Source organism: Ranitomeya imitator, chromosome 2, assembly GCF_032444005.1.
Source record: "Ranitomeya imitator isolate aRanImi1 chromosome 2, aRanImi1.pri, whole genome shotgun sequence".
Classification (NCBI taxonomy): domain Eukaryota; kingdom Metazoa; phylum Chordata; class Amphibia; order Anura; family Dendrobatidae; genus Ranitomeya; species Ranitomeya imitator.
This window is the reverse complement of record NC_091283.1, coordinates 60,927,692-60,943,552: the sequence shown is the minus strand read 5'-3', so window position 1 is coordinate 60,943,552 and position 15,861 is coordinate 60,927,692. Positions and strand designations below refer to the sequence as shown.

General features: G+C 47.2%; 1 protein-coding gene across 1 annotated transcript; it reads left to right on the top strand.

Annotated features, from left to right (window-relative positions):
• The first annotated feature begins 506 nt into the window (after nt 1-506).
• Nucleotides 507-12,364, top strand: TBCB (tubulin folding cofactor B). The gene is made up of 6 exons (XM_069746836.1): nt 507-680; nt 3,975-4,118; nt 4,228-4,324; nt 6,846-7,037; nt 9,601-9,673; nt 11,369-12,364. The coding sequence occupies exons 1-6, from the start codon at nt 564-566 to the stop codon at nt 11,484-11,486; spliced, it is 741 nt and encodes a 246-aa protein (XP_069602937.1). The 5' UTR covers nt 507-563; the 3' UTR covers nt 11,487-12,364.
• Nucleotides 12,365-15,861: the final 3,497 nt, after the last annotated feature.

The following is a 15,861-nucleotide window of genomic DNA, read 5'->3' as shown; positions in this document are numbered from 1 at the left end:
CCGAAGGGGTTAAAAATCTGGCATTGTTGGGGAGTGTGCATTGTTATCATGGCTCCCCCTATACATGCTAATGGTGTATATAGAGCATAGCGCGGCCTTCTATCGGTTGCTATGGGTTACCTAAGGCTAATGTCCAACCTAGTTTCACAAAGCGGAATGCCATACTTGTTTGCGTCTCATAAGTTGCGTTCCAGTCTACCATTGGCTGACAGTATCCGCCTTTCTCTTCTGATTGGCTAAAGTTAGGGCGGCATTGAAACATCTATTGGTCTGTTACTCCTCCTTGATAAAACCAGCGCGTATTCTCATTGGTTCATCTAGTAGGCGAGCCCCGTGAAAGGAAAAATCTCAAAAGTGATTGGGTACATTGACAAGAACCAGATAGCGATTGGCTGCAATAAATGCACCATCTTCCGTTTCTTATTGGTTGTAGCGGACTTAATATGGATTCTTATGATTGGTTGTTCGAGCAGTAATGTGCTCTCTGATTGGCTGATTCTTTTGTCTTGATCATAACCGGGGATTTGGAGGCGCAGCAAGCAGCGGCAAACGTCGATTCAGCCATGAGCTCCGTTATCGTCAGGACGGCCCCGGTCGTGACCGTAATGGTCAGCAGCAGCCTTAACACGTTCACAGCAGAAAAGAGGCTGGACAGAGGGCTCACTTTGGCTGAACTAAAGGTTGGGAGGAAAAAAAATGGTGGCCTGGGGAAAAACATGTGACAGGAGTGGGAGTGGTGCTGCCAGGGTGATTGTAGTCACTGTGGATAAAGGCTGACATGTCTGGGTGATGGGGCAGAACACAGAGGTCTGTGCCATCCAGGACTGACCATAGATGAGGCTCCATCCCGTGTAGTCTGCGGTCACATGGCCAGCGGTGATATGCAGGCTTCTGGGTGATGGGGCTGATCGCAGAGGTCTGTACCATCCAGGACTGACCATAGATGAGGCTCCATCCTGTGTAGTCTGCGGTCACATGGCCAGCGGTGATATGCAGGCTTCTGGGTGATGGGGCTGATCGCAGAGGTCGGTGCCATCCAGGACTGACCATAGATGATACTCCATCCTGTGTAGTCTGCGGTCACATGGCCAGCGGTGATATGCAGGCTTCTGGGTGATGGGGCAGAACACAGAGGTCTGTGCCATCCAGGACTGACCATAGATCAGGCTCCATCCTGTGTAGTCTGCGGTCACATGGCCAGCGGTGATATGCAGGCTTCTGGGTGATGGGGCTGATCGCAGAGGTCTGTGCCATCCAGGACTGACCATAGATGAGGCTCCATCCCGTGTAGTCTGCGGTCACATGGCCAGCGGTGATATGCAGGCTTCTGGGTGATGGGGCTGATCGCAGAGGTCTGTACCATCCAGGACTGACCATAGATGAGGCTCCATCCTGTGTAGTCTGCGGTCACATGGCCAGCGGTGATATGCAGGCTTCTGGGTGATGGGGCTGATCGCAGAGGTCTGTGCCATCCAGGACTGACCATAGATGATACTCCATCCTGTGTAGTCTGCGGTCACATGGCCAGCGGTGATATGCAGGCTTCTGGGTGATGGGGCAGAACACAGAGGTCTGTGCCATCCAGGACTGACCATAGATCAGGCTCCATCCTGTGTAGTCTGCGGTCACATGGCCAGCGGTGATATGCAGGCTTCTGGGTGATGGGGCTGATCGCAGAGGTCTGTGCCATCCAGGACTGACCATAGATCAGGCTCCATCCTGTGTAGTCTGCGGTCACATGGCCAGCGGTGATATGCAGGCTTCTGGGTGATGGGGCTGATCGCAGAGGTCTGTGCCATCCAGGACTGACCATAGATGAGGCTCCATCCTGTGTAGTCTGCGGTCACATGGCCAGCGGTGATATGCAGGCTTCTGGGTGATGGGGCTGATCGCAGAGGTCTGTGCCATCCAGGACTGACCATAGATGAGGCTCCATCCTGTGTAGTCTGTGGTCACATGGCCAGCGGTGATATGCAGGCTTCTGGGTGATGGGGCTGATCGCAGAGGTCTGTGCCATCCAGGACTGACCATAGATGAGGCTCCATCCCGTGTAGTCTGCGGTCACATGGCCAGCGGTGATATGCAGGCTTCTGGGTGATGGGGCTGATCGCAGAGGTCTGTGCCATCCAGGACTGACCATAGATGATACTCCATCCCGTGTAGTCTGCGGTCACATGGCCAGCGGTGATATGCAGGCTTCTGGGTGATGGGGCTGATCGCAGAGGTCTGAGCCATCCAGGACTGACCATAGATGATACTCCATCCTGTGTAGTCTGCGGTCACATGGCCAGCGGTGATATGCAGGCTTCTGGGTGATGGGGCTGATCGCAGAGGTCTGTGCCATCCAGGACTGACCATAGATGAGGCTCCATCCTGTGTAGTCTGTGGTCACATGGCCAGCGGTGATATGCAGGCTTCTGGGTGATGGGGCTGATCGCAGAGGTCTGTGCCATCCAGGACTGACCATAGATGAGGCTCCATCCCGTGTAGTCTGCGGTCACATGGCCAGCGGTGATATGCAGGCTTCTGGGTGATGGGGCTGATCGCAGAGGTCTGAGCCATCCAGGACTGACCATAGATGATACTCCATCCTGTGTAGTCTGCGGTCACATGGCCAGCGGTGATATGCAGGCTTCTGGGTGATGGGGCTGATCGCAGAGGTCTGAGCCATCCAGGACTGACCATAGATGATACTCCATCCTGTGTAGTCTGCGGTCACATGGCCAGCGGTGATATGCAGGCTTCTGGGTGATGGGGCTGATCGCAGAGGTCTGAGCCATCCAGGACTGACCATAGATGATACTCCATCCTGTGTAGTCTGCGGTCACATGGCCAGCAGTGATATGCAGGCTTCTGGGTGATGGGGCTGATCGCAGAGGTCTGTGCCATCCAGGACTGACCATAGATGAGGCTCCATCCCGTGTAGTCTGCGGTCACATGGCCAGCGGTGATATGCAGGCTTCTGGGTGATGGGGCTGATCGCAGAGGTCTGAGCCATCCAGGACTGACCATAGATGAGGCTCCATCCCGTGTAGTCTGCGGTCACATGGCCAGCGGTGATGGCTTCTGGGTGATGGGGCTGATCGCAGAGGTCTGTGCCATCCAGGACTGACCATAGATGAGGCTCCATCCCGTGTAGTCTGCGGTCACATGGCCAGCGGTGATATGCAGGCTTCTGGGTGATGGGGCTGATCGCAGAGGTCTGTGCCATCCAGGACTGACCATAGATGAGGCTCCATCCCGTGTAGTCTGCGGTCACATGGCCAGCGGTGATATGCAGGCTTCTGGGTGATGGGGCTGATCGCAGAGGTCTGTGCCATCCAGGACTGACCATAGATGAGGCTCCATCCCGTGTAGTGCTGGTTTTTATGGTCAGGGGCGTGTCTTTGGGCTGCTTTGCATTTTTACCGTGAGCCACGCCCCCTTGGGGGGGAAAAAAACCCATAAAAATTTAACACTGAAAACTGAAAAAAGCCATATAGCAGATTAAAAAGAAAAAGTGAATCCTCTGGGAAGCAGCAATATTAAAATAGGAGAAAGGTGGACAGTTTTGACCTAGTGATGGCTCCTCGATAGATAACCTGTCACTTGCCATAAAGGTCATATTTTTACCTATTTATTTATTTCTTCGTTCCCGAGATTTGCTCACTCTATCAAGTCTTTTCATCCAACTGGGCGTGGTCGTCATGAAATGAACACACCCACAGAAGTGTTTCACCACACCCAGCCGCTTTGTATATTTACCTCCTTGGAAAAAATCATAAAAAGGCCACAGCTCCGGAATGGTGTGGAAGATTGGAGAAAAAAAATAAAATCTGACCACCCCGGGAAGCAGTGGGAATAAAATCGGGGCAAACACTGCGCACCTGTCGGGTGGTGATAGCTCCTCATTATGGCTGCTTGATCCCCCTGAGGGGGAGATATATATATTTATTTTATTTTTTTTATTTAATTTTTTATTTATTTTTTTTCAGTGTAAGCTGGAGCTGGTGGTCGGGTCTCCCGCGTCATGTATGGACCTGCAGTTATTCAGCACCGATAATGCATTTATCCAGGACCTGGATCAGGATGATGCGCTGCTGGGCTCCTACCCCGTGGATAACGGCTGCAGGATACACGTCAGTAACCTTTCTACCCCCAGGGGGGTGTGATTGGGATGGATCTGTATTGTGAAGGGTCTGTGAGAATATTCCGATGAAACGTAACACAATAAATATCTACCCCCAGGTGATCGATAAGAGCGGTACCAGGGCCGGCGAGTACGAGGACTTGTCCAAAGTGGAAAAATATGAGCTCTCCCAGGAAGCCTATGAAAAAAGATCAGGTGTGTATTCACACTACGCTGAGCTCTGATCGTGGCTCTTGGTTCTTTAGATTCATCTGTCAACTTTTTTTTTTTTTTTTTTGCATTCAAATTAGTTATCTACCGTATATACTCGAGTATAAGCCGACCCAAGTATAAGCCGACACCCCTAATGTTGCCACAAAAAACTGGGAAAACTTATTGACTCGAGTATAAGCCTAGGGTGGGAAATGCAGCAGCTACCGGTAAATGCCAAAAGTAAAAATAGATACCAATAAAAGTAAAATTAATTGAGACATCAGTAGGTTAAGTGTTTTTGAATATCCATATTGAATCAGGAGCCCGATATAATGCTCCATAAAGTTTATGATGGCCCCATAAGATGCTCCATACAAAATATACCCCATATAATGCTGCACAAAGGTTAATAATGGCCCCATAAGATGCTCCATAGAAACATTTGCCCCATACAATGCTGCATAAAGGTTGATGGCCCCATGAGATGCTCCACACATTGTGGCCCCATGAGATGCTCCACACATTGTGGCCCCATGAGATGCTCCACACATTGTGGCCCCATGAGATGCTCCACACATTGTGGCCCCATGAGATGCTCCACACATTGTGGCCCCATGCCATGCTCCACACATTGTGGCCCCATGAGATGCTCCACACATTGTGGCCCCATGAGATGCTCCACACATTGTGGCCCCATGCCATGCTCCACACATTGTGGCCCCATGCCATGCTCCACACATTGTGGCCCCATGAGATGCTCCACACATTGTGGCCCCATGAGATGCACCACACATTGTGGCCCCATGAGATGCTCCACACATTGTGGCCCCATGAGATGCTCCACACATTGTGGCCCCATGAGATGCTCCACACATTGTGGCCCCATGAGATGCTCCACACATTGTGGCCCCATGAGATGCTCCACACATTGTGGCCCCATGAGATGCTCCACACATTGTGGCCCCATGAGATGCTCCACACATTGTGGCCCCATGCCATGCTCCACACATTGTGGCCCCATGCCATGCTCCACACATTGTGGCCCCATGCCATGCTCCACACATTGTGGCCCCATGCCATGCTCCACACATTGTGGCCCCATGCCATGCGCCACACATTGTGGCCCCATGCCATGCGCCACACATTGTGGCCCCATGCCATGCGCCACACATTGTGGCCCCATGCCATGCGCCACACATTGTGGCCCCATGCCATGCGCCACACATTGTGGCCCCATGCCATGCGCCACACATTGTGGCCCCATGCCATGCGCCACACATTGTGGCCCCATGCCATGCGCCACACATTGTGGCCCCATGCCATGCGCCACACATTGTGGCCCCATGCCATGCGCCACACATTGTGGCCCCATGCCATGCGCCACACATTGTGGCCCCATGCCATGCGCCACACATTGTGGCCCCATGCCATGCGCCACACATTGTGGCCCCATGCCATGCGCCACACATTGTGGCCCCATGCCATGCGCCACACATTGTGGCCCCATGCCATGCGCCACACATTGTGGCCCCATGCCATGCGCCACACATTGTGGCCCCATGCCATGCGCCACACATTGTGGCCCCATGCCCCATAAGATGCTCCTCATATATGCCCCATAAGATGCTCCATACATTTGCCCCATTTGCTATTGCTGCGATTAAAATAAAAAAAAATCACATACTCGCCTCTCTTCGCTCAGGCCCCCGGCATTTGCGATAGTCACCTGCCACGTTCCATTGCTGCGCGCTGCTCTGTCTTCCATCCTCGGCACTGACTGTTCAGGCAGAGGGCGGCGCGCACACTAATCGCGCCCTCTGACCTGAACAGTCACAGCCAGAGGATGGAAGACATAGCAGCGCACAGCGATGGAACGTGGAAGGTGACTATCTTGCAATGCTCCCCCTCCCCTGATACACTCACCTGCTCCCGGCGCGGTCCCTGGCAGCGTCTCACTGTCAGATGGTCTCCGGGAGCCGGCGGCATCTTCCTGTGTTCAGCGGTCACGTACCGCTCATTAAAGTAATGAATATGCATGCATATTCATTACTTTAATGAGCGGTACCACGTGACCGCTGAACACAGGAAGAGCTGCCTGGAGACCATGGGACATGCAGGGACAGCGTCAGGAGCAGGTAAGCATATCACAGCCGCCGCTCCCCCTCACCCGCCAACCCCACACCGACACTGACTCGAGTATAAGCCGAGAGGGTCACTTTCAGCCCAAAAAAGTGGGCTGAAAATCTCGGCTTATACTCAAGTATATACGGTATTTGGATGTGAGCTTGATCTTTAGCAAATGGGCGGAGCTCACAGGGTAATTAAGCAGAGATGTCTAGACACGCCCCCAAGGATCCTGTGAGCTACGCCTGTTTGTAAAGATAAAAACTATCACTTATTTTATTTTTTTTAAGAAAAAAAAACCCTGGTATTCAGTGTAGTAGCGGGAATAAAATAAGAGGAAGAACTGTTCGCTTTTGACCGGGTTGCGGCTCTTCTTTAATGCTTCATCCTCTTCCTGCAGACTCGGTGCGTTCCTTCCTGAAGAAGAATAAATTGGGGAAATTCAATGAAGAAGAAGCGGCTGAAAAGTCTGCAGAACAGCAACGCAAACTGGAGGAAGATAAGCTGGCAGCAGAGGCGGTCACCCCGGGGTCCCGATGTGAGGTGCGGGTGGTCGGACAGCCCACGAAACGAGGCACCGTTATGTATGTGGGTGAGTCACATTACAGACTTGTCGTTTTCACCACGCCATTGTCTTTCACTCGTATAGATGGCCGTTTGTCCCGGTGGTTTACTACTGTCCATTTTGGAATGCAGTGCCTTATTAATCCAGCTGACAGACGCCCACATACGGTTGGATCATAAAGGGGTGGTCCGGGTTTCAGAATCCATTCTCATATGACTTGATAGAAAATTCTAAGTTTTTATAGGAGGGGGGTCTCCTATTCAGCATGGGTGGGGGGTGGTCACAAAGAGCATCTCGCTTTGGAGAACTTGTCCTCTTCTGTGCTACTCGGACAACCTATTGATTTGATTAGTCTCCGTATGATGCTTAATATCCCATATGATGACACTGCTGGGAAAACGAGTCACAAGCTAGATTCTCTCCGACTTGGGTAGAAAGTACATCAGACACAACCGGTCCCACCCAAATCTGACTCTTCAGCCTATTGTGCGTAACTACAGTCATGGCCAAAAGTATTGACATCCCTGCAATTCCGTCAGATAATACTCATTTTCTTCCTGAAAATGATTGCAATCACAAATTATTTGGTATTATCTTCATTTAATTTGTTTAAATGAAAAAAACACAAAAAGAATTGTCCTAAAGCCAAATTGGATATAATTCCACACCAAACATAAAAAAGGGGGTGGACAAAAGTATTGGCACTGTTCGAAAAATCATGTGATGCTTCTCTAATTTGTGTAATTATCAGCACCTGTAACTTACCTGTGGCTCCTAACAGGTGTTGGCAATAACTAAATCACACTTGCAGCCAGTTGACATGGATTAAAGTTGACTCAACCTCTGTCCTGTGTCCTTGTGTGAACCACATTGAGCATGGAGAAAAGAAAGAAGACCAAAGAACTGTCTGAGGACTTGAGAAACCAAATTGTGAGGAAGCATGAGCAATCTCAAGGCTACAAGTCCATCTCCAGAGACCTGAATGTTCCTGTGTCTACCGTGCGCAGTGTCATCAAGAAGTTTAAAGCCCACGGCACTGTGGCTAACCTCCCTAGATGTGGACGGAAAAGAAAAATTGACAACAGATTTCAACGCAAGATTGTGCGGATGTTGGATAAAGAACCTCGACTAACATCCAAACAAGTTCAAGCTGCCCTGCAGACCGAGGGTACAACAGTGTCAACCCGTACTATCCGTCGCCGTCTGAATGAAAAGGGACTGTATGGTAGGAGACCCAGGAAGACCCCACTTCTTACCCCGAGACATAAAAAAGCCAGGCTGGAGTTTGCCAAAACTTACCTGAAAAAGCCTAAAACGTTTTGGAAGAATGTTCTCTGGTCAGATGAGACAAAAGTAGAGCTTTTTGGGCAAAGGCATCAACATAGAGTTTACAGGAGAAAAAAAGAGGCATTCAAAGAAAAGAACACGGTCCCTACAGTCAAACATGGCGGAGGTTCCGTGATGTTTTGGGGTTGCTTTGCTGCCTCTGGCACTGGACTGCTTGACCGTGTGCAAGGCATTATGAAGTCTGAAGACTACCAACAAATTTTGCAGCATAATGTAGGGCCCAGTGTGAGAAAGCTGGGTCTCCCTCAGAGGTCATGGGTCTTCCAGCAGGACAATGACCCAAAATTAACACTTCAAAAAGCACTAGAAAATGGTTTGAGAGAAAGCACTGGAGACTTCTAAGGTGGCCAGCAATGAGTCCAGACCTGAATCCCATAGAACACCTGTGGAGAGATCTAAAAATGGCAGTTTGGAGAAGGCACCCTTCAAATATCAGGGACCTGGAGCAGTTTGCCAATGAAGAATGGTCTAAAATTCCAGCAGAGCATTGTAAGAAACTCATTGATGGTTACCGGAAGCGGTTGGTCGCAGTTATTTTGGCTAAAGGTTGTGCAACCAAGTATTAGGGCTTGTTTTCACTTGCGAGGAACACGTCCGTGTCTCGCATGTGGAAACGAAGCTCTGGCGTCGACACTTGGGAGCGGAACGTGTGGCCGCATAGCAACACATGGAGCTGCACGCTCCGCTCTGGAGTGCCGGCACCAGAGCTTCGTTTCCACATGCGAGACACGGACATGTTCCTCGCAAGTGAAAACAAGCCCTTAGGCTGAGGGTGCCAATACTTTTGTCTGGCCCATTTTTGGAGTTTTGTGTGAAATGATCAATGTTTTGCTTTTTGCTTCATTCTCTTTTGTGTTTTTTCATTTAAGACAAATTAAATGAAGATAATAATACCAAAGAATTTGTGATTGCAATCATTTTCAGGAAGAAACTGAGTATTATCTGACAGAATTGCAGGGGTGTCAATACTTTTGGCCATGACTGTATGTTTGCTTCCAAGTTTCCCCATACGTGGCAGCTACATGCCGCAGATCCAAGTAAGACACTTTCCGATGAGTTTGTCATTGGGCCCAAATGGGGATTGTCAAAGATAAAGACCCATTTAAAGGATGGAAAATGGAACATATGGACAGGGGTTGTGGTGTTCTGTTTTTTTTTCTTATGAGATGACTCATTTAGGCAGTCGTTGTGATTGGAAAACTTTGTAGATCTTCTGCTTCCAACATTTATATTTGTCTTTTAGGTTTAACAGACTTTAAGCCCGGAGTGTGGGTTGGTGTAAAGTATGACGAGCCTCTAGGAAAACATGATGGAAGGTGAGTGACACCTATTCCTAACAACCAAGACCGGGCTGAATGGCCAGTGTTCTGTTATCCAGTGCTAATTATACCGGGATTTACTTAGAGCAGCTCGAGTGAAGTTTAGGATTTTATTTTTTGTTAAAGGGGGACCCAAGACCTGAAACCTTCCTTATTTTACTTAGGGGGCGAGTAATGGCCCAAGTTGATTGACTGCTTTTAAATGGACTTTTTATACGGGCAGATCTGAATTCTATCTACACAGAACGATTGTTAACACAATGTGCGCTTAGAACATCATAATTATCGACAGCACATACCCTTCCCCATTTACACTAGAAAATGTGCTGTCGAGAATGATTGACATCAGCAATAACTGATCCAATAATCTGAATAATGAGCTTTTACCCATCCTATAATCGGGAATAAGCGTTGCAACAAATTCTTGTTCCCGATTATCGGCTGCTCTAAATGGGCCTGAGGATAGTGACAGCCTGATCCAGGGCATACACCTGCTCTCCCTGGTTTCTTTTTTGTAAGATGCTCATACACCATAGATCGCTGTCGGCAATGAACTCGCTCTGAGTCTGTCCCATTCTTCATAATCTTGGCTTGGTCGAGCCTTCATTCTATTCTGGAGGGGACCTTTCTGCTGCCATCCACTAGGTGGCGTCCTATCTCCTGGGAAAACAACAGGTTTGGGGGCTGAAATTCAACACACACAATCCTTCCCCCCCCCCCCCCATCACCTGTGGGGGAGGAATCGGGGGGCCGCCATCCGCATAGACCAGCCGGTTATGTGTGTTTTTGCATTGCAATATCTTTTGTTCTAACTATCTCCAGATAAAGTCCTTTAATCTGAGCTTTTTGTGGCCGTAAAATATAAGTTTTCCTAACTTTTACCTATAATCATTGCCAGATTAAGAGGAATACACCTAGCAATCTGCTGTTTCTTGGTTCTATGGTAAATTTCCAAGGTTATGATGGAATCCCTACCACCTTTTTAAAGGGCTTGGCTACCTGTCTGGAGCTGTGTACGGTTCTTGCATCTAGCCGGAGATGACATGTCAGGCTCCATCTGTGTGATCTGTCAAAGAGCATTTAAATGGAATCTGCCACCAGCTTTTTCCATCATATCTGAGTGTTGCATATGTAGAGACGGAGACCCTGATTCCAGCAATGTGTCGCTTACCCTGCTTGCTGCAATTTTGATGAAATCAACATTTTCTCTGCTGCAGATCTCCCACTTCTCTGACTGTTGAGCTCTGTATAACCCCCTCCACTGACTGGCAGCTTTCTGTGTACACTGTGCATAGGCAGAAAGCTGCCAATCAGTGGTGAGGGTGTAGTTATTCAGAGCTCATGAATATGGAGGACTACATGGCATCAGGTTTACTAGTCCTCTAGTGATAACCTCCTGCTAATAAAACTGATTTTTAGAAAAACTAGAACAAGCAGCCCAGTAAGTGACATCACTGGAATCAGGGTCGCTGCCCCTATTACATTATGCTGCTCTCGGATTAGGTAGCAAAAACCTGGTGATAGATTCCCTTTTAATGACCTATAGATGTATGAAATGGAATATCGGATAATCTGACACCTCGGTATTTCTGCCAGAATATCAGATAAGTTCACTACATCTGACGTTTGTTGATATTGGCTTTTTTTTAAATATTTTATATTAATATATATTTTCATTACTATTTTGTCCAGTGTCGAGGGCAAGCGTTACTTCACCTGTTCTCCAAAGTACGGTGCGTTCGTCAAACCCCAATTTGTGGTCGTCGGTGACTTCCCAGAAGAAGATTACGGTCTGGATGACGAGATGTGACAGCCCAGCAGCACTATAACTTCTCGGTGCCTCCTCGACGTACAAACTCCAAGCTTCATCACCATTTAGTGTAATAACCTCGTGACTCTCATAGATTTTTTTTTTTTTTTTTTTTCTCCTTAGAATTTAGCCGATGCTTCAACTTTCTACTGTGTTTTTTTTTTTTTTTTTTTGTTCAAAAAGTTGGCGCTATGGTTCCGGACCCCCCTAACAATGCTGATGTATTGATCTACGTGGCAAGAAGGGGAATCAATATGTAAAAAAAAAAAACTGTTTAACATATAGGATGCCTGTACCTGGCATAGGAAGGGACATATCTCTGGGGGACCACCAGTCCTCGTAGACCCTCTGCCAAACAGGACGTTTTGTAGCATGAAATTCAAGATGCCATGGGCTTGTTGCTGCCTATCCTCCAGAGCCGGAGCTTTGCTGGAGAAGAATTTTTATGGAATCTCCGATCCTTAATATAAAGTAGCCCAGGAAATTGATGACTCCCGATCTGACCCCAAAAGCTCGGACACTTCCAGACTTCTCTGTATATAACGCTACTTCCACCTCCAATATTGTTCGGACCGTCGTGTCGTCTCCATGACCAAGTGTATAGAATGTGTTTTTCAATAATTTATTATGTTTTTTTTTTTTCTTTTGTCATTGCAAGATCCCGGGGATTTCTCACTTCTCCTCCTCTCCACCATCTTTTACTGATCGCTTTTCTTTCTAACCTCATTTTAAGCCTCATAAAATTTTTCTTTTCCCTTCTTTTTTTCCGCTTTCTTCTTTGATATTTGTACGTACCAGCAGTGTTTTGTTTTATCATTGCCCTTCATACAGTTTGTGTAAATCCCGAGGCCGTTAAATAAAGCAAGCTGATTTTTTTTTCTTTTTCGCATTGAAGGATGTGATGGGAAAAATATGGAGAAACCAGATGGTGATATATACTGAATATTACTAATGAGGGCTGGAGATCTTATTGTTTTTACAGCAATTTAGATGGGAGGTAAAAAGTTAAAGGGTTGTGCTCAAAATCCTCCGGGGTGGGGTTAAAATACTAATCACTGGCGGTCTCACTGCTGGGACCCCAGCAATCCTGAACTCAGTGTTCTGGAAACCCTAGAATAGGGCTAGCTATGCCACCCCATCTGGTGCACATGGCTGACCTGAGTATCATCGTTGTCTATGGCATTGTATCGGACATTGACAGTCTATTTGGCCTGTGGACACCCAGGATCCATAATTCAGACCAGAGGTCTGTGATTAATGCATCCCTCGCCAATCAAAAAAAAAAATTAAACCTGTGGGCAAACACTTGCTGTTTTTTTTATTTTTTGCTTGCAGTGGCCCTCTGTATAGGAAAAAATAGTCCACTGCCATATAGTTTAAGGGGTTTTCTGCTCACAAGCCATGCTGACCCCCAAAATGCATCAGCTGCTTTGTCGGCCTCCAATATCATTCCTGAGGCCACGGATTGGTACAAGGGCACATGGCTGGTGGTCAGGACGTCATGGCTTCTGGTGGGGTCCATCAAGGCGGCAGGAGTGAGTATGGCTTCCCATTGTGAGCTAGCTGCCTCGTAGGCTTTTTGGGGGGGCAAAGGATAGGAGACGCAGTCCTCAGGCCGGGGTTCGTGAACATCTAAACACAACCTGAGGCTCCTTCACGCGTCCATATAATACCGATGCCATCACTATTTTGGTAGAGCGCGCCATCCATTTTTCAGGTACGGATTAAGAAAAATCAATTCCAAAGCCTCTCGTGTATTGTATTGCTCATGGATGACACACGGATGTGTTCTGTAGATGTTTTACACAGACCTATAAACGGACTTGTATTGGCCACTGTCATCGGTTCTGTTGGGAAAAAAAAGGACACGTCTCCGTGTGGTTCAGATGGACCATAGGTTTTAATAAGGGAAAGGAAAGAAATCCAAAGTAGTAAAACGATCCCCAAAAGTTTTATTTAAAAAAAAAAACATTTATTCCTTTGTATAAAATCTCCATCGAGGTCCAGAAAGAAAGAAGGTGGACACGGGAGGAATCGCAGATTAAAAAAAATACCGACACGTTTTGGCAAAATGCTTTACTTATAGTCAGATTATTATTTTAATCTCAATTTAACAAACTCGTCTTATTGAAGACTATACACTATAACAACGTCACAGAACAAACATTGCTCATTAATGCTGTCTGGCAAAGTTCTTGACATACAGCGGGTCTGAGATCTTAACCAAACCCATGAGACCCCCATGTCAGGCACTGATTATCACATGCTTCATCATGAGAAAATGCTCCTCATCGTCTCGGGACTAATGTGAGTGAAGGGGGAACCATTAAGGTTTCCATACCTTGTCACATTTTTCCGGACAGTGTCTAGCTTTATATAGAAAGAAGCCGAGCGCACCGTAATGGACGACCTTAGGTGTTCGGAGCACAGGAAACGTCAAGGCGAGGTGCAACCAGAGGAGTCCAGCTCAACAAACTCGTGAACAAACTTTTTTTCTTTATTCACCAAAAGTTTATCTCATTTTTCTGATGTCAAATATTGACTGCGTACTGACCGTGTGAACGTGGCCTAAGTGGGTGAGTTTTTCTTATCTGCAAACAAAACCTGTGGAAAATCATGTTTTTGTTGCCCTAACCACCCACAATCAGCCTAAGCTGTATCTCGATGCATGGAATTTCTAATATGCGCAGGATCTACCTGTATTCTCATGGTGTGTAATTTGCCATGCACTCTGTTTCAGTGGACAGTTCCTTTTCATTAGCATTCTACCAGCACTATACAGGTCCTTCTCAAAAAATTAGCATATAGTGTTAAATTTCATTATTTACCATAATGTAATGATTACAATTAAACTTTCATATATTATAGATTCATTATCCACCAACTGAAATTTGTCAGGTCTTTTATTGTTTTAATACTGATGATTTTGGCATACAACTCCTGATAACCCAAAAAACCTGTCTCAATAAATTAGCATATCAAGAAAAGGTTCTCTAAACGACCTATTACCCTAATCTTCTGAATCAACTAATTAACTCTAAACACATGCAAAAGATACCTGAGGCTTTTATAAACTCCCTGCCTGGTTCATTACTCAAAACCCCCATCATGGGTAAGACTAGCGACCTGACAGATGTCAAGAAGGCCATCATTGACACCCTCAAGCAAGAGGGTAAGACCCAGAAAGAAATTTCTCAACAAATAGGCTGTTCCCAGAGTGCTGTATCAAGGCACCTCAATGGTAAGTCTGTTGGAAGGAAACAATGTGGCAGAAAACGCTGTACAACGAGAAGAGGAGACCGGACCCTGAGGAAGATTGTGGAGAAGGACCGATTCCAGACCTTGGGGAACCTGAGGAAGCAGTGGACTGAGTCTGGTGTGGAAACATCCAGAGCCACCGTGCACAGGCGTGTGCAGGAAATGGGCTACAGGTGCCGCATTCCCCAGGTAAAGCCACTTTTGAACCATAAACAGCGGCAGAGGCGCCTGACCTGGGCTACAGAGAAGCAGCACTGGACTGTTGCTAAGTGGTCCCAAGTACTTTTTTCTGATGAAAGCAAATTTTGCATGTCATTCGGAAATCAAGGTGCCAGAGTCTGGAGGAAGACTGGGGAGAAGGAAATGCCAAAATGCCTGAAGTCCAGTGTCAAGTACCCACAGTCAGTGATGGTGTGGGGTGCCATGTCAGCTGCTGGTGTTGGTCCACTGTGTTTCATCAAGGGCAGGGTCAATGCAGCTAGCTATCAGGAGATTTTGGAGCACTTCATGCTTCCATCGGCTGAAATGCTTTATGGAGATGAAGATTTCATTTTTCAGCACGACCTGGCACCTGCTCACAGTGCCAAAACCACTGGTAAATGGTTTACTGACCATGGTATTACTGTGCTCAATTGGCCTGCCAACTCTCCTGACCTGAACCCCATAGAGAATCTGTGGGATATTGTGAAGAGAAAGTTGAGAGACGCAAGACCCAACACTCTGGATGAGCTTAAGGCCGCTATTGAAGCATCCTGGGCCTCCATAACATCTCAGCAGTGTCACAGGCTGATTGCCTCCATGCCACGCCGCATTGAAGCAGTCATTTCTGCCAAAGGATTCCCGACCACGTATTGAGTGCATAACTGAACATTATTATTTGATGGTTTTTTTGTTTGTTATTAAAAAACACTTTTATTTGATTGGATGGGTGAAATATGCTAATTTATTGAGACAGGTTTTTTGGGTTATCAGGAGTTGTATGCCAAAATCATCAGTATTAAAACAATAAAAGACCTGACAAATTCCAGTTGGTGGATAATGAATCTATAATATATGAAAGTTTAATTGTAATCATTACATTATGGTAAATAATGAAATTTAACACTATATGCTAATT